Raw genomic sequence first — 24596 nt, 5'->3', positions numbered from 1 at the left:
TCCAGCACATGAAGGGTGCGCTCCAGAGTGATTTGATAGTAATGGGTGTTAATGGCAGGTTGGGTGTTTGAAGTCTCTATAACTACAGCTTTATGGCCTGTTCCCTTCCTTCCTTCTGTTGTCTCAGAGTCAATGAAGCATGCTGAGTTACCCAAAGATCAATATGAGCCTCATCTCTGACGCTGGCTGCTGTTTGCAAAGAGTTAACAGGCGTAAAATAGGGGTGAGGGTGGGGGGGCATCACCACAGTAACACTGATCCTTAACAGCAAAGTTTATTAATCCTCAGATGGGGCTGATAAGAGGCTGTGGCTCCATGTGAGCAGGAGGACACAGTCAGATGGCTCTTTAATTAAAAAGAGTTTTTATGCAGGAAATGATGGGAGCCGCAGGGAGGGGCCCGGGCGGGTGTAGGCAGGGGCCCCCGTCTTGCAGCATCTATGCCTGTTGCTTGGATATTATCTCCCTCCTCTCATTTCTCCACATTTATTCTCTATTCTCTGCCGCCTGGTCCGGCTCCCTCCTCCAGCCTCTAATAACAATAGTCCTAGTATTAATAATAGGGCTCATCATAGGGCTCCCAGCCCCTGGGTGTCAGTGCTCAGCTCCATGGCTCAGGGCAGTGGATCCCAGCTCCTGCTCAACATGTACCTCACAGGTAGAGACTCAGATACCAATCATTGGGATTTGGGGGTGTCAGGACTGCGGGGCCTCAAAACGTTTTGACGTTGGGGGTGAGGGGCTACCTGGAGGTTCTGACATCTATTGACCTGGATTATTACGTTTTTCTTCCTTATGTTGCTTTTACCTGTGGTGCCTTTTGTCATTCTTTTCCATCATCCATCATGATCCTTTTCTGCACCCCAATAGTTGTATCCAGTTACCCCTGCTCTGATTTCATTCCAGCACACCTTATTATTCTGCAGATTGTCTCCCTGAACACCCTAATTGTTTCTTCTGACTCCCCAATTCTTACTTCTACCTGTGCAAGCCCTGTGATTTATCAGGGGTAACGAGCTGTCACCCCATCCCGCAATAACTATGATCTCCCTAACCATCACTATAGACCATTATAGATCTTCTTGTCTTCTCAGATACCCAAATATTCGCTGACACCTCATTGTCTTTATACTCCAACAAACCTGCACCCCTTAATCCTTTCTCTCATAGACCTAGCACGCCATTAAACGTAATCCCTAGGACACTGACATCCCATTATCCTCTCTAATAGGTGTGTCATCTAACTAATAGACCTAACACCCCAATATCCTCATTACCTGACACCCCATTCCTCATTTTCTCTTTAATATCTGACACCCACTTTCCTCTTTGCCTCATTAATATCTAGCACCCGCTATCTTTATTCTCTAACAGACCTAACACCCCACTATCTTTATATTCTGACAGACCTACCACAATGGTCCCTCTCCTCGCTGTCCTGCCATCCCCTATCTTCTCCCCTCAGCCGCTGCCTTATAATATCCCTGAGAGGTCGGATTTCCTTTTTCCTGGACGCGTTTCCTGCCTTCTCCCCTTACACTCTCTGCCTGAGTATAGGGAGCTGCGGGAACACCCACAATTCAGAGGGACACCTACAAACTACTGGGGCACCCACACACCCTAGGAATCCAGAGAGACACCCACAAATTCCTAGGGCACCCTCAAACCAGAGAAACACCTACAAACAATAGAGATACTCACATACATAGGGCATCCAAAAACAGCAAGGACACCTTCATACAGGATGACCACTAACAACCTACCAGGACAGCCACAAACACCCAAGCCACAAAGACAAACTACTGAGTCACCCACATATCACAGAGAGTCCAATACTAGATTGGGGATCATTCTTACACTATGTGGATGAGTGGGAAGAATGAGGGTGCAGAGGTGCAGCAGCAATATTATCTCCATTACTAGAGGATTTCTAGCCTATATTTTATTTTCCAGCGAGTCCTTGTCCATTTATTACTACATCTCCCCCATTTATGGAACATTTACTGCAGAGACACCCCCCCCCCCCATAATATACATGTGATATCTGATCATTGTGAGGGTCGGGATAAGATTTGCACTTCTTCTGTATGATAATTAATATTTCTTGGGATCAGATCCTGTAGGTGAAAGTTTCCTGAAAGAGAAAACGCAGAACTGGAGGCCGTTTTCTGCTGGAGTCCAGAAAGGTGAGAACATAAATGTATAGGACGGGTTTACACAATTATCTGTGGATAATGATTTCATCTATGTCTATAATTAATATGTTGATGCTTAGGAATCAGGATCAATAACATACCATGCTGTGAAATATGCTAGGCTATATAGATAAATGCTTCAATTGCAGTGCAAAGTTCTTCATTTTGTCGAATTTTAGAATGGGGCTCCTAGTCTAGGACCTTCTTTATGGATACAAGTGCAGTCAAGTATTTGATACTAATAGAAGTTCATGCTCAGGATCAATGACATACAGTGCTGCGGAATATGTCGGCGCTATATAAAAAAGGGCTCAAGAGTAAAGAAAAAGAATTCTCAGTACATTGCATCCTATAATGGATGTCTCATCAGGTGTAGCTGCACACAATGTGCTGTGATGGGTTGGGAATGTGCTGCTGGATGATTCCTCTGTCCTTGATTTGTGATTATTTTATCATATGGGATTGTGAGTTCTGCAGTCAGAGGTTGAACCTTGAAGAATTTGTGTCAGAACTTTACAAAGATTTTGACATTTGTTTTAAGTGTGAAATGCAAGTATCTGGGGAATTATTACACACTGAATTGTGAGATCCCGGTACTGACAATCCCAAATAGTTATAATATAAATGATGTTCTATTTACATGCTGTTAATATTATTATTCCATCACTGGTAACTTTATAATAACAATGTAACACATCACTTGACATGTTATGCATTGCAACATTGTAACTAACCTGAGTGCATAAATATACGGCACAGAGTAGTAATAACTATTATTATTACTAGTAATGTTATTATATTATGCTGGTTATTATGAATCATTAGGCAATACTGATTATATTTTTTGTATTCACTATTAGTGCTGATTCACACAAGCGTATATAAGTTTTAGTTTTTTTTTGCATGTGTAATTCCCGTGAATAGAAACTATTGATTTCAGTGGGTTATTTCATATTTGCGTATTTTGGTAACCAAAAATTGCAGCATGTCTTATCTTTGTGCAGATTTACACATCAAACTACTGTATTAAGTGTATAGAGCGTGTAAATCTGCAGCACAAAAACACACACAATGGCATATATCAGCGCTATTTTTTTTGTGCAGCGTATTTACGTGACTGAAACCTCCAAAACGCCCCTGTGTGAATGCACCCTTATTCACCCTTTCATATATATATATATATATATATATATATATATATATATATATATATATAAAATAATCTTTGTATAGTACCAACATATTCGGCAGTCAGAGGGAACAGATACAAGACACAAGACATAACATACAATATCAAACCGATAAATCGTTTCAACAATAAGGGCACCCACCCACTGGCGATTTTTTTCCCTGCGAAATTCGCAGCATTTTTTTCTCTGCAGGGGTCTATGGGACTTGTAATGTTAAAATCGCAATCGCGCAAAATCGCAATTTACCGCGAAAGCCAACAGCCTGCAGATAACAGCATATATGCTTCAATGACCAGGGATAATAGCCAGGATCTCAGCAAGAAGGTCTGATATAGACGGCTCCTTCAAATGGCCATATGCATTTTTATGTTTTCTTGGCTGTAAAATTGCATGAACAGCCATTTTTCCACGCTCGCGGCCAGCGTTTCCTCGCCCATTCACACAACCAGGAGCAATGTTTTTTAGCAAAAACATACGTTGCACCATGCAAAATCCTCGGGATGCCTTCCAATGTATACATAGAAGCAGCTGTAAGCTTTTCACAGCATTGGACGTTGTCAAAATGCCTCCCACTCCCTTTCTCTGTCCAGCTCCCATAAGAGTCTATGGGAAACGCCGCCGTATATTGGGCCAAAGATAGGTCCAGAACTATCTTTTTACCCATCTTATATGCGTTGGCGCATATTTGGGTCGCTTATGTCACATTTTTTATGGTCCGTTGTGTTTATGTGCCATATATTCGCTCCTTGTGAACTGATGCATTGGAAACCAATGCCTCAGATGGTCGCGTATATCAGCCGGCCGTAAAAATGCGATGTCTATACGCTCGTGTGAGAGAACCCAGAGATCCAAGGTTATTTTTTAGCTGTTGCATTGGTTACTTTTTATTATGTTTACACTCAGTGATAGTAACCTAATTAATAATCATAGCCAATCATCATCATTCTATTGATTAATGCGTAATTAATTAACGTTAGTGAATGTTTTCAAGTTAGGAATTAACTACAATTAATGAATGCTTTCCTAGTAGTGAAAACAAAGCAGCAGATTATATATATATAGGAAACTTGTTTTGAACGAAGGAGTGGTCTTCTTAAAGAGGGCGTCATTTTGTAATATTTGATCATTCATAGAGTACTGCGCACATGTTTAACCCCTACAAAGTAAGAATACTTTTACAAATAGAAGTGTTAATCATTTATTTTTGTGAATTTACAAAATACAAAGTGACTGAACAAAAGAGAAATGTAAATCACATCAATATTTGGTGTAGCAGCCCTTTGTCTTCAAAGCAGCATCCATTCTTCTAGGTACACTTGCACACAGTTTTCGAAGGAACTTAGCAGGGAGGTTGTTCCAAACATCTTGTAGAATTAAGCACAGATCTGTGGATGTCGGTTTCCTCACATCCTCCAGTCTCTTCATGTAATCACAGACAGACTGGATGATGTGAGATTAGGGCTCTGTGGGGCCAAATCATCACTTCCAGGACTGCTTGTTCTTCTTTACACAGATAGATAGATAGATAGATAGATAGATAGATAGATAGATAGATAGATAGATAGATAGATAGATAGACAGACAGACAGACAGACAGACAGACAGATAGATAGATAGATAGATAGATAGATAGATAGATAGATAGATAGATAGATAGATAGATAGATAGATAGATAGGAGATAGATAGATAGATAGATAGATAGATAGATAGATAGATAGATAGATAGATAGATAGATAGGAGATAGATAGATAGATAGATAGATAGATAGATAGATAGATAGATAGATAGATAGATAGATATTAGATAGGTAGATAGATAGATATGAGATAGATATGAGACAGAAGCATATAAGTCTATACGAGGTTATCTCTTTATTTATAGTGATATATACATACATAGTTATGTTTGGCGTTTTACAGAATACTGTATCATTCTCACTCTGTGGACTTTGTCTCTGGATCTGTAGAGTATATTATAGCTCAGAATTGGAGGATATAGATGACTGCAGGTACCATGGACAGCGACAGGAGGAACCAGAGAGGAGAATACAATGGGGAAAACATTAAAACCTGCATGTTACTTCTATACAGTTGTTGTCAGTAACAATAAATGTAAGAACTGGTTGTATCCTGAGTCCCCAGAGAAGTTACAGCTCCAGCATAGTGTTATTACACTGGGTTAGGGCAGTTATTACTTCATTATTCCTCTAGAGTCATTCTAGAATAAGGGATATAATGGAAAGTTTCCAAAACAAACGGGTCCTAAACTGGACTCATATTTACCCCCCTCCCTCCTGTTGTAATATACTTTGTTCATCAGGTGACTGATATCATGGATTATATATGGAGATTTACAATAACACACATCTACTCAGTTATATCCAATTTTTAGGACTCGTTCCCATATATCTATCCATTTGTTCTTTTTCCCCTCTGGCATGGTAGTGGAATGCTGGACGGAAACTAATTGCACAACTGAATCATTTATGTCATCCAGTGTATCTTTGTCCGTGTTACACTGAAAGCTGCCCTAGAAGTCTATGGCAGTTTTAAAAAAAAGAGGGGAGGGAGTTACCCTGCATACAATGGAGGCAAAAGAAGACCGCTCGCTCTAATTTGGCATTTACTTGCCATTCTGTTCCATGGGTGTAAGATACAAGCGTGTGAACTGGCATTTTGATTGCTAAAATAACCGAAGTATCTGCTGGCACGGATGTATCAGCTGCTTCTTGCCATCTCCATACCAGCGAACATATTTGCACATATGTTCGTCTGAAATCCCCCTTATTCCTATGTCCATATAATTCTCACATCTGAATGCACACCAGTCCCGGCTCATTGTGTGACGAATAAAGGTGTATTTACAAGCGAGATATCGATTACAGAAACTTGGATCGATATCACACTTGTAAACCCACGATTTTTTATGCGATTGCGATGCATTTTTCTCACTGTACTTGCAATCTCATCATGCATGAAAATCATATGTTGTTCCAAACGTGTGTTTACATGTGAGTGCGATGCTATTTCTTTTTTTTGCTCCCATCGGGAACAATGGTCGGTTCTTGAACAGAATCGCCCCAAAATAAGACATGCTGCAATTTTTCTATCTTACAGCATCGCTACGAGAGGAGAGTCGCACATGTAAATAGACCCAATTAAAATAATGGATTCTTGTTACATGTGCTTTCGGTTCATCTCATAACGCACGGAATCGTTAATCATAGAAATCACAGAAAAAAATACAGTATTTCTTGCAAGCCTATTTGTTTTGGGATGTACTGTTACAAAGTGTAATGCAATGGAAGTGAATGGGATTTTAGGGGAACCTCTTTCACAATGTAAATATCTAAGGGGCTAACCACGCTGACGGATTTCGCCTCAGTTTTACATATGGAATACGAAAGTGTGTCCCAGGCTGACTACGGGACTACTGAGCTGAACTGCAAGCAACATAGGATCATACGATGATGATATCACATGACAGTTTGGGGATCTGTGGTCAGGCCGGTACACTTCCATATTCCGTATGTAAAACGGAGGCAAAATATGACAGTGTGGTTAGCCCCAGAGGCCGATTCTAAGTAGATTTCTATTGTGGAAATGCCGCAGGTTTCACAGCAGAGTCCTTTAAGTACTATGCAATGGGTTAAATCTATGGCTCCATCCATTCAACAACGTATTATTTATGTGATGTGGGACGCCGGCCAGATGCAGAACATGCAGCTATCACCTGTGATATACTTATTACATTTTAATTTAGGCACTATATGGCGGTATTGGGTAAAAACTATATTGCAGCAATATGTACAGTAAGCACTACATGGCAGTATTATTTAGGCACTGCAGTGAACCCTCTTTGAGATAACCTCCCCAAATTGTAGTGAAATATCATCTTCTAGAGGGTTGGTTCTCCAAAGAAGAAATGTTTAGTGTATAATATAACAAAAAAATCTTTCACACAAAGTCTGGGTGGTTTTTGGAGAGGTCTCACTGTATATAGTAGCATTATTAATACGGTGCATGGTGGTGTTAGGCTACAATGGGGTGATATTATTTAGACAGTGTGAGGTGATAAACTAGTAGGTTACTATATATTATTAGTTAGTCATGCTATGTATTGTTTAACAGCTACTGTATATAGTGGTATTATTTTTGAACTGTATTATTTAGGTACTACAGTGAAATCTCTGAGATAACCTTCCGAAATTGCATTGACACATCGTCTTCTAGATGGTTGTTTCTCTCAAAAAAAGATAACCAGCATGTTTAGTGTATAATATTACTGTTTCACTGAAAGTCAGATCTGAATGAATAGGTGATTTTTGGAGAAGTGTCACTGTGTATAGTAGTATTACTGTGTTTCCCCGAAAATAAGACAGTGTCTTATATTCATTTTTGTTCAAAAAGGTTTAACTTTTTTACATGTATAGCTGCCTGGACACTATTTAAATTGACTTTTTAAATTAACTATTAGCAGGGCTTAATTTTGGAGTAGGGCTTATATTTCAAGCATCCTCAAAAAGCCTGAAACATCATTTTGCATCCTCAAAAATTCTGAAAAATCATGCTATGTCTTATTTTCAGGGAAACAGGGTATTTAGCCACTGTACGGTGGTGTTAGAAGAGTACAATGCGGTGATATTATTTGGACAGTGTATGGTGGTATATTATTGAGTACAATACAGTAGTATTGTTTAATCATGCTATGTTATTGTTTAAAAGCAATATAGCAGTATTATTTTTTAAGTATATTGTAGTATAATGTAAGTACTACATGGCAGTATTATTTAGTTGCTGCAGTGCAATTAATTTAAAGGGGACTATTAAATTGCATTGAGATACAAAAGTCTGTTCTGGATAAATGGGTGGTGTTCTCAGAAGGGTGATTTGTGTGACTTGACTATACATGATAGTAGTTATACAGCGCATTGGTAAGGTAATATGGTAGTATTATTTATTTTGATATTACAGTATACAGTAATATGGTCATATTATTTAATTATGCTATGGTATTAATAGTTATTATTTGAAACTACATGGTAGTGGTATATAAAAACTGCAGTAGTATTATTATAGAAACTGCATTGCGGTATTATTTAGGTATGGTAATATAAAAAATGGGGTATATTTACTATTCAAAATACAACAGTTTGCTGCTGGCACTTGCGCCAGAAATTTATCCTACATGTTTTGCATCACATCTAGGGTTCTTTCACACTGGGAGCTAGGTGCGCAAAAATCATGCACGTAAAAAACACGTGCGTATTAGAATCAACGGTTTCGTATGAGAATGTTCAGATGAAGGAATCTGAACGTTCCGATAGGAAATCATTGATTCTAATAGCCGCGTGTTTTTTTAGCGGTTGATTTTTGCACACATAGCTCCCGGTGTACAAGAGCCCTCAGGCTTTATTCATGTATACATGCAGCTATCTACCCACATAGATACGCCAGCCATCTGCATAAATGCATTGGATTCAAGGCATTCCTAATGATGGCCAGCGTATTTATGTGGGTAAATAGCTGCGGATATACATGAATGAAGCCTGAGGGCTCTTGCACATGGGCGTTACGATTTTCAGTCGCCCTCATCGTGGCTGAAAATTGCATTAACACGGCCGGACTGCTGTGTATATACGGCGAAGCTTGGAATTCTGTGGGCCGGGGGGAGAGACGCGCTGCTTAGCGCTGCTATGCCAGCTGATAGCGGCAATAGAATCTCCCATAGAAGCCTATGGGAGCTACTGCCAAGCACTTTAGCAGAACTTTCCACACTAAATTCCTTCCCCTTCCCTCTCCAGCCTATGGAAGCTGCTGGCAAGGGGAGGGGGAGGGAATTTAGCAACCGGAAAATTGCCCACCTGAACAAATGCATTGGAATCCAATGTGCTTTTAGACACTTTAGGACACTTTTCCAACTCTTGCAGAAAAGGGAGTGGCTTCATAAAAAAGGGGGTGTTCTCTAAATTGCACCGAAATGTTGGTGCGATATTTTGTGTAAACTATGCCAACTAATGGGTGGTATAAACTAAGACTAGGCAGTCTTTAAATTTGACAGATTTACCATGAAGTGTAAGTTATCAATCTGAGGCATTTTAAGACTGTGTCTGTCTAAGTTTGCACTGTCTAATTCATAGACGGTATTAGTAACTGAAATGTATTGTAAGATTATTTAGGTATTGTATTATAGCATTGGGTAGGCGCTGAATAGTGGCAATATTTCACCAACATGTGGTGCTGTTATTTAGGAACGGTGAAATAGACACCGTCCGGTGATACAGTATATAGATGCTGTGTGGTAGTATTATTGTGATAATGTTATTTAGTACATTATGGTAGTATTACATAGACATTATTTTGCTCCATTCTATAGAATATCGCTGTCTTTCTCTCTCTCTCTCTATATATATATATTTTCTACATCTCTCATAGAACTGATGTGTGTCGTCTCTCCTGCAGGCAGCGGACAGATCCAGCTGTGGCAATTCCTCCTGGAGCTACTGTCTGATCACTCCAATGCCAACTGCATTGCCTGGGAGGGCACCAATGGTGAATTCAAACTGACTGATCCTGATGAGGTTGCCAGACGCTGGGGAGAGAGGAAAAGCAAACCGAACATGAATTATGACAAGCTGAGCCGAGCCCTGCGCTACTACTATGACAAGAACATCATGGCCAAAGTCCATGGCAAAAGATATGCCTACAAGTTTGACTTCCATGGCTTGGCACAGGTGTGCCAGTCTGCACCCAGCACCGAACAGTCTCTGTACAAGTTCCAGAGCAATCTGCCACACTTACCCTTCCCTGGTCTCTCCAAGCTGAACCTCATGACTTCTGGGGTCTCACCAGCTGGATTCTCATACTGGCCGGGCACTCCCTCTGCTCTGTACCCCAGTCACAGCCTGCAGTCTGCCCCTGGTGGATTTGGCACAGTGTCCACTCCTCATCTTAGCTCCATGAACAGTGTTGGCAATATGAGCACACATTACCATTAACTCATTGTTTGCCAAATACTGGCAAGGACTGGGACATCTTCCAGCATTTCTCAAAATAAGTGCACTGGTCACTAGTGAGTTGTGTGGTGTCATTTAATATAATGGGCAAAGCCTAACAACAGCTACATGAATATGATCTGTCGAGCCTTTTACTGAAGCCAGTATGGAGTATAGGGGAGGTACTGAGCAGGGGGTCATCATTTTATATTATGTGATTTAGTATTTATATGTAAAAAGGCAGTTAACTGCTGCAGGTATCACTGCGAGTCCTGCATCCCCTCCCAAATGATAGAGCCTGTGAGTCCTGCATCCCCTACCAAATGATAGAGCCTGTGAGTCCTGCATCCCCTACCAAATGATAGAGCCTGTGAGTCCTGCATCCCCCTCCACACATAGAGAAAGCCTGTGGGTCCTGCATCCACCTCCTACACATAGAGAAAGCCTGTGAGTCCTACATCCCCCTCCTACTCATGGAGAAAGCCTGTGAGTCTTGCATCCCCCTCCACACATAGAGAAAGCCTGTGGGTCCTGCATCTCCCTCCTATTCACAGAGAAAGCCTGCGAGTCCTGCATCCCCTACCAGATGATAAAGAGAGCCTGTGAGTCCTGCATCCCCCTCCTACTCATAGAGAAAGCCTGTGGGTCCTGCACCCCCCTCCTACTCATAGAGGAAGCCTGTGAGTCCTGCACCCCCCTCCTACTCATAGAGGAAGCCTGTGAGTCCTGCATCCCCCTCCTACTTATAGAGAAAGCCTGTGAGTCCTGCACCCCCTCCTACTCATAGAGAAAGCCTGTGGGTCCTGCACCCCCCTCCTACTCATAGAGAAAGCCTGTGGGTCCTGCACCCCCCTCCTACTCATAGAGGAAGCCTGTGAGTCCTGCATCCCCCTCCTACTTATAGAGAAAGCCTGTGAGTCCTGCATCCCCCTCCTACTCATGGAGAAAGCCTGTGAGTCCTGCATCCCCCTACTACTCATAGAGAAAGCCTGTGAGTCCTGCATCCCCCTCCTACTCATGGAGAAAGCCTGTGAGTCCTGTATCCCCCTCCTACTCATAGAGAAAGCCTGTGGGTCCTGCACCCCTCTCCTACTCATAGAGGAAGCCTGTGAGTCTTGCATCCCCCTCCTACTCATGGAGAAAGCCTGTGAGTCCTGCATCCCCCTCCTACTCATGGAGAAAGCCTGTGAGTCCTGCACCCCCCTCCTACTCATAGAGAAAGCCTGTGAGTCCTGCATCCCCCTCCTACTCATGGAGAAAGCCTGTGAGTCCACAATCCCCCTCCTACTCATAGAGAAAGCCTGTGAGTCCTGCATCCCCCACACCCTCAGGCCTCTTTCACACAAACATTGTGTTTTTCTGCTGGGTAGAAAATTACGTGAATGGATGATTTTTTTCGCGATCAAGCCCTGAGCTTAATGAGCGTTTATTGCACAGCCGAGTGAGACGTATTGCTGCTGATCAGAATTCCCTGGGTCGGCAGAAATCTTTTTAATGACTTTCTAATGACTTAAATAGAGGCACCTGTAATCGTTTCCCGACATTGCATGCAGCTAAACTCCCTCCCCTGCCTTTTTCTTGCAGCTCCCTTAGAAATCTACGGAGGCTCCAGGGTTTTTTGGTCCAAAGATAGGGCAAGACCTAAATTTTTCAGCAGCAGGAAATTTGGGCTGCTGATGTGCTATTCTTTCTGGTTGGACGTTTTTGCGCAGCTAAAAATCGTTCATCTGAGGGCGCCTACCCACTTGCGTTGCCGATTTTCACGCGTTTTTTGCAGCCCTCCATTGACAAATCATGGGTGCATTAAGAGAAAAATAAGGAGACATATGCAACTGACAGTTCCTATGTGAAAAAACTCCACGAAACGGAAAAAAACACCCAGATGGACAAGAACACATTCTATACTAATTGCTCTTGAGAAAAAACGCAAAACATCACAGGAAAAAAAATCGGAAGTGGGTAGGCGCCCTGAATGAACACATTTTTTTTTCGTGGCTAATTTGGGCACGCAAAAACGCTCGTGTGAATATGGCCTCACAGAGAAAGCTTGTGAGTCCTGCATCCCCTGCCCACTTATAGATACAGCCTGTGAGTCCTGCTAATTGACTTTCTGTAGAGTGACAGAAGAGCCTACAGCCGGGAGTATCCTGTAAATACACAAGTCAGTCACTGCGGGATATGAGGGGCTCAGATCTTTACTCATTTCACATTGCATTCTACTTGAATGTATAAACATGTGTAATTGCTGTGACATCTTTGGATGTTTCAGATTTCTTTGAATTCCTCATCATTTGTGAATGGGAACATTGTTATTTACATTCTGAGGCTGAAGACCTAATGCTTCTTACAGCTGAGAGTTTGTTACAGTTGTATCCATTCTACACAATCCTGTCTATAAACAGCCTGGACTCCAGACGGATACATTTAACTGCACTGATTGTCTGGACTGGATCCAGTCGTAGCAAACCGAGAAGTATTCGTTCTATACAGGAAATGGGAATACAAGAATAACAGCAAGCAGAGATCTTTAAAACAGCAAGGATAAGAAACCCAAAGCATGTTAGAATGATGCAGAACTTTGCATTATACAAAAAATTAAACCCCTTTAACCTGCAGTGAAGCTCTGTATGGAGAGCTGCTGAGCGCCTCTGATGATAGCAGGGGATTTACTTCACATTGAGGCTTTATTCACACGAGCGTATATCATTCGTCATTTTCACGGCCGGCTGATATACACTACCATCTGATGCATTGGATTCCAATGCATCAGATCACACAGGCATATTCCTGTTACGTAAAAGCGCCTCGCCGACCAATATAGCGCCGGTCGCTTTTACGCCAGGCAGGAAAGATAGTCCTGGAACTATCACTTCCAGACGGAATGTGGCCGCTGCCATAGACTCCTATGGGAGCCTATTACAGCTGCCTGAGAATGGAGGTGGGAGAGAGTTTAGCACCTTCTCTCCTCCTCTCCGCCCCTTGCCGGCTGTTTGCAATAGGAGGGGGTGGAGGCGGAGTTTGTTGCTAAGCTCTCCCCTCCTCTGCCCCTTGTCAGCAGCCAGCAATGGGAGGGGGCGGGAGCTTAGCAACGAGCTCCGCCCTCGCTCTCTTAGCACACTAGAAATCTTCCCCCAGAAATCCCTCGATAGTTTTTTTTGTTTTGTTTTCATGGAGTTAGCAACTTGATAAAAATTACATTTTTTTTAAAAAAAAATCTGGATCCACAATTATTGCGATACCAAGTTTATATCGATTTTATTTATTTTTTTTACTGCTTTTGCACAATGAAAGCATGTTTTTAAAGAAAAACAATTGAATCTGCATCACCGCATTCTAAGGGCTTATTCACACGAGCGTATATCAGCCAGCCGTGAAAACAGCTGGCCGATATACGCTGCCGTGTAATGCACCGGGCGGCGTATATGCCATCGGGCGGGGGAAGACAGCCCTTCCCTCCCCCTTGCCGGCTCTCTACAAGGAGAGGAAGCGGGATAGAGTGGGAGATAGTGTGCTGAGCTCCCGCCCCTTGCCGCTGTTTGCAATGGGAAGGCCAGACAGGGCGGGGCTTAGCTTCACCCCGTACCCTCCCATTGCAAACAGCGGCAAGGGGCGAAGAGGAGAAGAGAAGGGGGACAGAGTTTAGCAGTCACGCTGCTAAACTCCCTCCCACCTCCCTTCTACGGCTGCTGTCATTGGCTCCCATTGGAGTCAATGCTGTTGCCGCAGCTGATATAAAAGAGCCCGACTGGGCGCTTTTATGCTGCCGAGATACACCCCTGTGCACTGATGCATTGTAAACCAATGCATCGGGGGCGCAGCGTATATTGGCCGGGGCATGAAAACCTGGCCGATGTATGCCCATGTGAATAAGCCCTGAGACCCAGAACATTTCTATTCTTCTGACAGAGGAGCTCTGTGAGGGCGTTTTGTGGGAAAGAGTTGTAGTTTTTATTGGTACCATTTTGAGGTACATGTAACAAAAAAAAAATATCAATTTTGGCATTACTTTTTAAAATGATTTTTCTAGTGTTCATCATGTGAGATGAATTACAAAATATTTTCATTGCCCGGGTTGTTGCAAACACCAGGGTTTTTGTGAAAATGCATTTTATTTAAAAACTGGATTAAATAAATAAACATTAATAAATATGCGATCATTCGATTGCTGGGATAATACACTGAATTACCTGTGTAGTGCATTCTACTATCTCTAAAACATAAGCCTATTAGAGTCTGTTAGAGGTGGGGTCTAATAGGCTTTTGTCAGGCCTCCAGCAGTCAGGTGAACCCATTGTCACCTTGCGATTCCATTGCAGGCTGCTATTGATTGTTGTATGTAAGGGGTAAAACTGCAAGGAGCTGAGGTTTTTCAACTCCTGGCAGTTAAGGCAGAAGCCTGGCTGTCATTGGTCCACCCTAAAAAATTGTATAAATAGGTTTAAAGCCTATTAATGAGGTCAGTAAAAGGCATATTGTGGTCACTGAGGGGTTAAAAATTATGAAAATCTTCCTTGTCTGCTTTGGAAACTATGGGCAATGATTAGGGCGCTATTACACCTGCGCTAGCGTTGACTGCTAGCACTTATGTGCCCAACTAATTACAGCTTGTTAATAGCACTCACAGATGCTGCCCGGCAACTGTAGGGAAAATGCCAATGCTAGCGCTCAAATAATAGCGATGGAAAAAGATGTGTGATTAGATGCTTTTACCACTAGGGGCAGCAGTGATATATCCCAGTATTTAGAGTTGGCTTTACTTGGCTGAAAATATGAAGACGCTCCCCCCCTCCATCCCCCTTCCATCTTTCAAAGCCAATATATAATTTTAATTTCAGGTGTAGCAGAGCTGAATTTGTCAATTACCGTTTCCTTCTGTGCACCACGTTACCACGGCTCGGATGTTTTCCATGTTATCTGCTTTGTATTTTACAGCAGCCATTTACTGTATAGATGTACAGAAACCCAAATTATATATAAATTATGAATGTTCTTGTGTAAAACAAAAATCGATAATAATAAAGATTACATTTTCAGTTGACTTGTCTTCAAAGTCCTTGTTTTATGGCAAGAGCTGTCTGGTTCTCCATGATGGGATGAAAGTCCTGCACTCCAATGCACCATCTGTACCAGGGCTGCCCAGACGTTATGTGTAATGTATAATACTGCTGGAATCCAAAATCATAAAGGTGTCACTGGGCACCATAAGGTAACCAATGAACTTAAACTGCAAGCCCCGGCAAGGCCCCTTGTATCTTGCAGTCCCCACACTAGTAAGACACATCTACTAGAGGGCCCTAGGGGCCAACCTAATGCAGACATAGCAAACAAACTCAGCAGACCAAACTGACACAAAATAAACGTACAAACTGACGTGAACCGCAAGGCACATATCACACAGCAAGCTTCAACAGAACAGAACAGGTAACAGGACACAGGTCACAGATACATCCAAAACGTACAAGACCAGCTTCAGACTGACCAGGAGCTGGGCTTATATGTGAGCACAGACCCAGGAGATTGGCTAGCAAGAAGTACCACACCCAGCCAGCTCAATCATTAACCCTGAGAGTGCTGTGCTGCTGAAAGCACAGTAGCACAACATGTCTCAGCAGCACACGTAACACAGGGCTACCATCCCACCTCAAATGAAGACCAAATCACCAGAGCCAACAGGATACCTAGAAATCAACTACTCCAATACAAGGAGAAAGAAAAAAACCGACGCATGCCTCTAGTAGTAACCTACAGCTCACAGCTAGAGGTACTAAGGAAGACTGCAAAGAAACTCCATCATACCCTACACAAAGATGACCGTCTGAAAACCATATTCCTGCACCCTCCCCTCCTATGTTACAGGCAACCTCCTAACCTGAGGAACTGTATAATCAGGAGTGCATTGCCCTCGAACACACAAAAAGGAACTTACCCCTGTAAGGTAAGTAGCTGTGAAGACCTGCTCACTTATACTGACTGCGGACAGGATCTGGATCCCCAACACAGAGCAGGACTATAAGATTCCGGGGACATTCACATGTTCCACGTCCAAAGTTGTGTACCTGATCCTGCGCAGTAAATGTCCTGTTGGGGGGCTTTATATCAGGTAAACAGGACAAAAACTGGGAGCCAGAATGAGGTCTGATCACCACTCAATTAGAGAGGGAAAGACTGATTTACCTGTGGCAAAACATTTTTGTGGTCAGGGACACAGCATAGAGCAGATAAGAGTTATCATACCGAATGGGAATTTCAAGTCGCAGCATCACAGAAGAATGTGGGAGTACAAATTTATGGCCATGTTTGATACCCTCAAGAATGGACGGAACCTCAGCCCAGAATTCCAGCATAAGTGGAAAGTATAAAAGGTCTGAAGAAGGTCAAGAGGGATGTCCTCTTCCTAATCTTTTTTTTTTTTTAAACTTCATAAAAATATTGAACTTGACTTGTAATAATGGCACCATCCAATAGGTGGTGCTGCATCTCCTTCCATGTGCAGGTTGAAGGAGAGATAAGGCCTCTTTCCCACGAGCGTGATGGGCTCCGCCGCGTAATATTCCGCAGTGAAGCCCGTCACGGCGCCCCCCAGAGACCCCATACTTACCAGCGGAAGATAGCGTGAAGACGCTTCCCCGCCCACCGCCGTCGCGTCATGTGACACGCCCACCGCGTCACATGACGCGGCCGGCCGTGTCACGTGACGCGCTGGTCGCGTCATATGACGCGTGGCGGTAGGCGAGGAAGCGTTTTTTCACGCTATCTTCCGCTGGTTGCAGCGGGAGATAGCGTGAACGGACGGCTTCCATTGACTGCAATGGAAGCTGTCAGCGCGTACACCCGCAGCAAATAGAACATGCTGCGGGTGAGGACGGGAGATTTCACGGTGCGTAATTCCGCGGTGGAATTACGCATCGTGAGCATTGTGCTATTAGGTTCAATAGAACCTAATAGCAGGGGGCAACGCAGCGGATTTTTGCTGCGGATTTACGCGGCGTAAATCCGTTCGTGGGAAGGAGGCCTTAGACACATAATAAAACTGTCACATTCCTGAGCTCAGTGGACTGATTAAGTATTTATGTCTCCGCTCTGTTTGTCTGTTGTTTTAAGTTTTGAGTGCAAAACAGTCTCAAATTTCTGTGTATGAACATTTGTATTTCAATCAAGAGGGGTGTCCTCTCTGCATTTGTATATTATATATGTGCCCCATCCAAACCAGTTCCATTTGAGCCTCATGAAGGATCAATAGAGGATCCAAAAGCTCGCTGTAACAGCATGTATTTTTGTTAACCATTAAAAGGTCTCATATCTACAAGATAACTTGGTTTCTCTCACTGAGAACAAATCACACTATGTATCAAAGCTGCATTCACAATTCTACTTTGTGCATATATTTGATTGTATTTATGCATCTCGTGCAACTTTCTCGGTCGTATGAAAGCCGCCTTATACCAGGCACTGTACTGTCATTTGATGTAGGGAAATCTCACTGCGCTCCTGCATTCTAGACGTTTTTAGGGAAGTGTCTGTCCTCAGGCTTGCTGACTGTTTCCAATAAGTATTACGGCTTATTCACACGAGGATATATCGACCACTGTATTTACGCCCGGCCGATATACGCTACCATCTGATGCATTGGGTTCCAATGCATCAGATCACACAAGCGTATTTCCGTGGCGTAAAAACGCCCGGCCAGCAAATATAGCACCAGGAGCTTTTACTCCGGGTAGCAAAGATAGTCCTGGAACTATCTTTGTGCCCGGAATACGTCGGCCGCTGCATGGGCTCCTATGGGAGCCAATGACAGCGGCTGGAGAAGGCAGGTGGAGGGAGTTCAGCAGCATGACTGCTAAATTCCTTCCCTATTCTCTCTTCCTCTCTGGCTGTTTGCAATAGGAGTAGGAGGGGTGGAGCAAAGCTCCATTCCGCCCCCTCCCATTGCTTACTGCAGGCAAGGTGTGGGGAGGGGCAGGTGCTTAGCTCCGCCCTGTCCCGCCCACCCCAATTGCAAACAGCCGGAGAGAAGGATAGAGGAGGTGAGTTGGCCAGGGGGAGGGAAGGGGAGGCAAGGCGTTGGTGGGCGCACGTAAAGACGCCTATGCTCGTGGGAAAGAGCCCTAAGGGTTCTTTCCCACGAAAGTTTTTATGTTGGAATCCAATGCATCAGATGGTACCATATATCGGCCGGTTGTGAAAACGGCAGCAAATATACACTCATATGAATAAGCCCTTATGCTGTGACTCAGGATTAGGAGCAGGTAAATACAAACATTTAAAAACCAAGGTGCGAACTACAAGTGGGATCTGCTTGTGTGTATCTGCTTTCTCATGTATAGAAATGCAGTTAATACACATGTAAAAAAAAATGCACGCAGGGCCAGATACATAGTGTTCAGTCCAAGAAGACACTGCATATTCATGGACCAAAACCTGCATATACCCTTGTGAATAAGCCCTTAGAGACATAATGTCAATTAGAAATGTGCTGTGCTGCCCTCTGCTGGATGCCAAAGAAAAATGCAGTTCTTATTATTGGGAGCCTCGCACCTGCTTAAAGCACCATAAACTAAGTGATGGTGCAGTTTGGGGAGGTGACAGGGACCGGGTGATTGTTCCCTCGATGACTCTTTTCAGAGTCTTGTGAGTGGTCTCCCTGTGGAAGAGCGTACAACACGTGGACTTCAGTGGGGGGATACTAAGGCACCCATCACCCGGCTCCTTGTCACCTTCCTGAACTGCACCGTAACTTAGTTTATGGTGCTTTAAAAACCACACAATATGCATCAGATATACTTTACAAGTCGCATGAAAATCACAGCCCCAAAAATTGACGAATTGGAACCATTTATTTCTCGGCGACTGTAACTTCTGGTACCGGCCACTCTGTCATAAGTGGAATCGGTTCCATAAATAAAGATGGCCAGTCTTTCTAAGGTTTGATCACGTTTATATGGTATACCCATTCCAGTTTTCTGTTCCCTGGTTGATATACTTTATACTTTACATCAGTAAGTGTTTCTTTAACTTCGAGCAGTCCCTGCCATTTGGCTAAGAATTTACTTTCTACAGTCGAAATAAGGACCAACACTCGATCTCCAGGCTCAAAAGTTCGTACTTTGCCCCCTCTATTATAACTTGTCTTTCAGGCCCACTGAGTTCCTTGTGTTGTTTAACAGCTGCAATGCAATCAGGTGCAATACCCAACTGGTGGCAATTACTGTAGGGAAATGGCTCTCTACCCAGAGGCGTAACATGAAGCTCCTGGGCCCCAATGCAAAACCTGGAACGGGGCCCCCAACTATAATGCTTTATTCGTAGTACTGGGTTCACTATATGGAGAAGAGAGGACTTATGCGCCCCCCAAGGCTCCTGGGCCCGGGTGCAACCGCATCCCCTGTATCCTCTATAGTTACGCCCCTATCCCTGCCCAAGCATATGGCTACAGTTGGGAGGTTGTAGTGCATGGACCTGTGGCACTTACCAACTCCTGGTCCTGGAGGGTGTGACTGCAGCAGAGGATAGGGCCAGTAATCCTGAGGATGAGGGGGGTAGTAGTCAGTTCATGACGCCACCGTTCCACACACTGACATTCATACACGGCGGATCAATAAACACCGGACAAGTGTATTGTACCTCGGGTCCTCAGGAATGGATGAGGCCTAGTAAAACATTACTTAGACATACTTGAATAAATAGGCAATTACAGGTATCATTCACTAGTAGACATTACAGACCGAAGCTCAGAGGTTGGGAGAAAACATACACAGGAACAATACGGCCCTATAGTCCACGTTATCTATATGGCCCCAGCTCCTGGACATTATATATACTCCGGAGGAAGTAAAAAGACAATATCCTCTCCACATACTCTATGGCAAGACAAAATTACTTAGAAGAAGGCTTAGCCTAGATGCACCCCGCATATTCTCTGCGTGGATGTCACAATCACGTAATTCTGTGTGGTGATCCTATTGGCGGACGGCCACACAGGAAAAATAAATGCCTGTAGTGTGAACGGGTACCTGGTTTAGTGAATTAGGATTTGTTGCTCTCTCTCTCTGGACTGGACTCACTCCTATATCATCCACTCTCCAGATGCTACGGGTAGTCGTTCCTCTTCCTCCATCTTCACCAACATGGAAGCTGATGGTGCTCCTATGCGGCTCTATGTTAGTCCCCGCAGCAGGTAAGATGAAACCCTGCTCCAACACAGAATGAAGAAGACCTCTTCCCGCTCTCAGACACTCACTTTTATAACCTCCCTTGTACCACATGACACAGTAAGAATAGATACATTCAGCAGCAGACAGAGCTGACAGGCAATAATTTTATGGCAGTTAACCCTTCAGACGCTGCAGCTGTGCAATATACATACAGAAAATTGACATGACAGCTTTGCACAATGCATCCACACGAGATGGATCATGTATGACAATTATGGAGGGGACCAGGATGTTATTCTGGGACACACTACGCAGGCATTTGGGAGACATGTGCCACAACAGCTGTGAAAACAATGGTTTGTCCCTCCCACGCCTCTTTTGCAATATCTAGGAGACTCCGGAGTCCTCTTCCATACAGTAATTCAAAGGAAGAAAGCCTCACGGATGACTGCAGCACCTCTCCTATAGCAAACAACAGGTATGGTAATAGGAAATCCCAAGCTCTTCCATTCCTGTCCTTTTTCAGCAGTAATTGCTCTATTTCTAATAACCTGCAGAGTTCCTTCATGACGAGGATCCCCTGGTCGGTGAATATCTCTTTAGAGATACTAAACACCTGGACCAATAACTTTGCAATCACTTTGAAAGAAACATTACACAAAGAAATAGTCTGATGGTAGCAGGTAGCGTAATCTACTATCACCAAAATATGTTGGTGTCCTGGGAAGACTTTACCAATGGGCCAACTAGAACCATACCTATGCGTTGAAAAGATACCTCAATAATAAGCACAAGCACAAGGGGACTATGAAATTTGACTCTCTGGTCATCAGTCGCAATACTTCTTGACATCCCCATGTACAGCTGGCCAAAAGAACCTCTGTAATATCCTCTTAGAGGTTTTCTGGACCCCAAATGACCACTTAAAACATGACCATGAGCCAGATGCAGAACGGTTTTCCAATAGTCCATTGGAATGATTGACTGTTGCACGGTAACCACCTGCTATGACAAATCCTTTAACAACATTAATTATGGGAAAATCAGATTCACGTTAAGTTATACATGTACCCCATTTATTACTCTTACATTTTTTTCCTGTCCTTAGTTGCTCTGACTGGAAATCATCCATTCTGTTTCCAGGTCTGGTAGAGAGCTTAGACCCCCTTTAGGATCAGCCCCGGCACTGGGCCATCTGTTGCTTTGGACATAAGAGAGGAAAAGGATCTATGTTGGGACTCGAACCTGGGACCGCCTGTGCTCTGGGCGATGAGCTATTCAGCCGGTTGGACAGGTCACCTGCTGAATTGTGTCCTAGTTCCTTGTTCCCACAACCCAGTTCCTGAGTGGCTCCACCCTATTTCCTAATTGGACTTCCTATTTAATATCTCCCTTATGTGATTATTGTGCTTTCAGCCCTTAGTCAAGCTTTGCTATAAACTGCTACTCTCACTACAGTTACTGTTCCTGTGTACTGACCTCTGTCTTCACCTGACTCCTCTACCACCTGCTCCTTTGGCTATCATTGCTACTCCAGTGTACCGACCTTTGGCTCCACCTTATTACGCTACCTCTTCGCACCCGTTGCAACAAGAGGCTCCTAACCGGCACTGGATTGTTAAAATATATTTAATCTTCTAACATGTCTCTCTCCCTTGTCAATAGAGAGGTTTCCGATGGATCTGGGTTTACCCGGGATGTTACAGTAGCCTCATTCTTAGTTCTTCCATTACTCTCCCAGAAGTCCCAAAATGTAGAAAAGTCTCTTCACAGAATAACATCGTACCTTAGAATTGGTACCGCTCCTACTCTATGATGTATCGCATCCTGAGGAGACTGAATAAACACAATAGCGGTAGGATATTGGCGGGCATCACCATGTATACATGTCGAGGTGTATAGGTACGATGTTCGCTCCATATCAACAACCAGGCTGACGCACTAGAGTAATCGCAACCAGAATCCATTAATGCAACAACTTTTTTGTTGTTGACCGACAGTTCACATAAATGTCTCTCGGAAGCCACGATACAGACCACTTATGGGAACACAGCCGTGTGTTTATCCACACCAATAAAGTGACATGGCATAGGTTCTGAGGTGATAGAACAGTAGGCTGCCATGTGGCCAAAGTCCCAACAATAATAACACCTGACTAGACTCCTATTTGGCATAACTATAGGTCCTTGAGACCTTACTAAGCCTCCAACCTCATCCTCATCACTTATCGACTTGTCAACTTTCCCAGCACCCCTATGCCACGGCACAGTCTTACCATGGATGCTTAAGGTCTTGGTCTTGCGTGGGCCATAAATAAACTGCTGAGAGGGTCCCAACAATTTTTCAGCCACTGAATACCGTTTTACAAGATCCACGAGTTGCCCAGCCATTTTAGGGTCTCCATAGCTGGCCCACCCTATCAGTGACGGCGGTATCGTTCAAGGAGCACATGTTGCATAATTTCAGGTACCGGCAAAGTTTCTGCTTGTAGGCATTAGTCAAATGGATGAGGTTGTACATTTGTGATCGTGGTGGTCTGTCTGACCGGTAGGTCTATTAGTGAATCTACTGGGCTCTAACCGCTATCACTACCCGTAAACGAGCCATGACCTCGGCTTACAAGGTACCATAGTTCTGAAAATCATGGCTGAAAAAAGTAACAAAACCCTTGATTTCAGTGGTTTCAATCTGACTAAATGGATTCTCGTGCGATATTACTACATGCGAGAAAAAATACAACTTGCACTATCCTGTAGGAAATCGCAGGATCTATCTTCCATTTTTTTTCTCAAACTCGACCGCAATAACGCAGAGTTTGAACAGTTTAAAAAAGCAAAAAAAGAAAACCCCGATCCTTGCACTTATACTCTCCGTAGTGGTGAGCATATTAGTGCATGCGCCCATCTGTTTGGGCCCTCAAAGTGACAATTATTTCTTCACCTTGAGGTGTAGATTTACAAGTATCAGCCGCTTCCGACTGTCCGACTCTAACTTTACAGACAGAGCTCTAACTGTCGACTGGAGGGCTACTCCATCCAGCCTAAGGCCCAATGTCCACGGGCGGAATTAAATTGTGGAATCAGCGCGGGGCGCCCTTAGACAATCATGGGCACCCGCAGCTGAATGTAAGCCTGCGGATTTGATTTGTGAACCTCTTGTTCCAAGAACACAAATCTCAGCATGCTCCATTTTGCTGCGGATCCCGTACGGACAGCTTCTATTGAAGTCAATGGAAGCCACCCAATCCACGGCCAGTCCACAGCTGACACTGCACACAGGCTGCAGATCCTGTGGGAAAGCAAGAGATTAAAAAAACCTCCACTGCGCATGTACGGCTGTGCGCCGGCCTACATGCCAGTGTGCCTGCCCACATCTGCAGTGGAGAAGATGAAAGACCCGCACAGCCACGCAGAGGATCCGTACGGGTAAATAATGTCCTCTTGCCGCGAGCAGGGTGCGATTCAGCTGCGGGCTCCCGCCAGAGGAATCCGACCCTCCGTGGTCATTAGGCCGTGCCACATAGACAAGATAAGTCCAGTTGTAAGTCCCTGTACTCACAGAGGTCTTTATACCATGTCAGCTCCCACAGGCTTCAGTTGGCTGTCTCCTGGACACATAGAGAGCATTTCCTCTGCACTTTTAAGGCTACATTCACACGAGCGTCAAACTCGCAAGAGTATTGTGCGTTGTGAGACACTTAACCCTTTCCAATCTACTGTCTGACGTCTGAAGACATTATGATTTAAGGCTGTACAGCTCCGATGTTGGAAGACGTCCGTTGGGGTTCTCTTACTGTATATTGCCAGCCTCTCTGCTGTCGGAGCCTATCCAACGTGTCACCTCATGCAGTACTGGCTTTAGCCAGCATATAGTGCTGTTGTATAATGGCAGAAAATGAGTAAGCCCCCTCGGAAAACCAGGATACAAATTGGATTGGAAAGGGTTAAAATGCGCGTGAATATTAAAGGGGTTGTCCCGTGAAACCAAGTGGGGTTAAGCACTTCTGTATGGCCATATTAATGCACTTTGTAATGTACACCGTGCATTAAATATGAGCCATA

The 24596-nt window shown here is 43.8% G+C and overlaps 2 protein-coding genes across 2 annotated transcripts in view; both read left to right on the top strand.

The window, feature by feature from the left end:
- Positions 1–24596, top strand: part of TYW5 (tRNA-yW synthesizing protein 5) — a 964030-nt gene that overhangs the window by 90447 nt on the left and 848987 nt on the right. The window lies entirely within an intron of this gene.
- Positions 609–10384, top strand: FEV (FEV transcription factor, ETS family member). The gene is made up of 3 exons (XM_066577359.1): positions 609–657; positions 2114–2185; positions 9849–10384. Exons 1-3 carry the CDS (start codon positions 609–611, stop codon positions 10382–10384), a joined length of 657 nt encoding a protein of 218 aa, XP_066433456.1.

This window comes from Eleutherodactylus coqui, chromosome 8, assembly GCF_035609145.1.
Source record: "Eleutherodactylus coqui strain aEleCoq1 chromosome 8, aEleCoq1.hap1, whole genome shotgun sequence".
Classification (NCBI taxonomy): Eukaryota; Metazoa; Chordata; class Amphibia; order Anura; family Eleutherodactylidae; genus Eleutherodactylus; species Eleutherodactylus coqui.
Note: the sequence above shows the minus strand (reverse complement) of the source record. Positions and strands in the feature narration are given on the sequence as shown.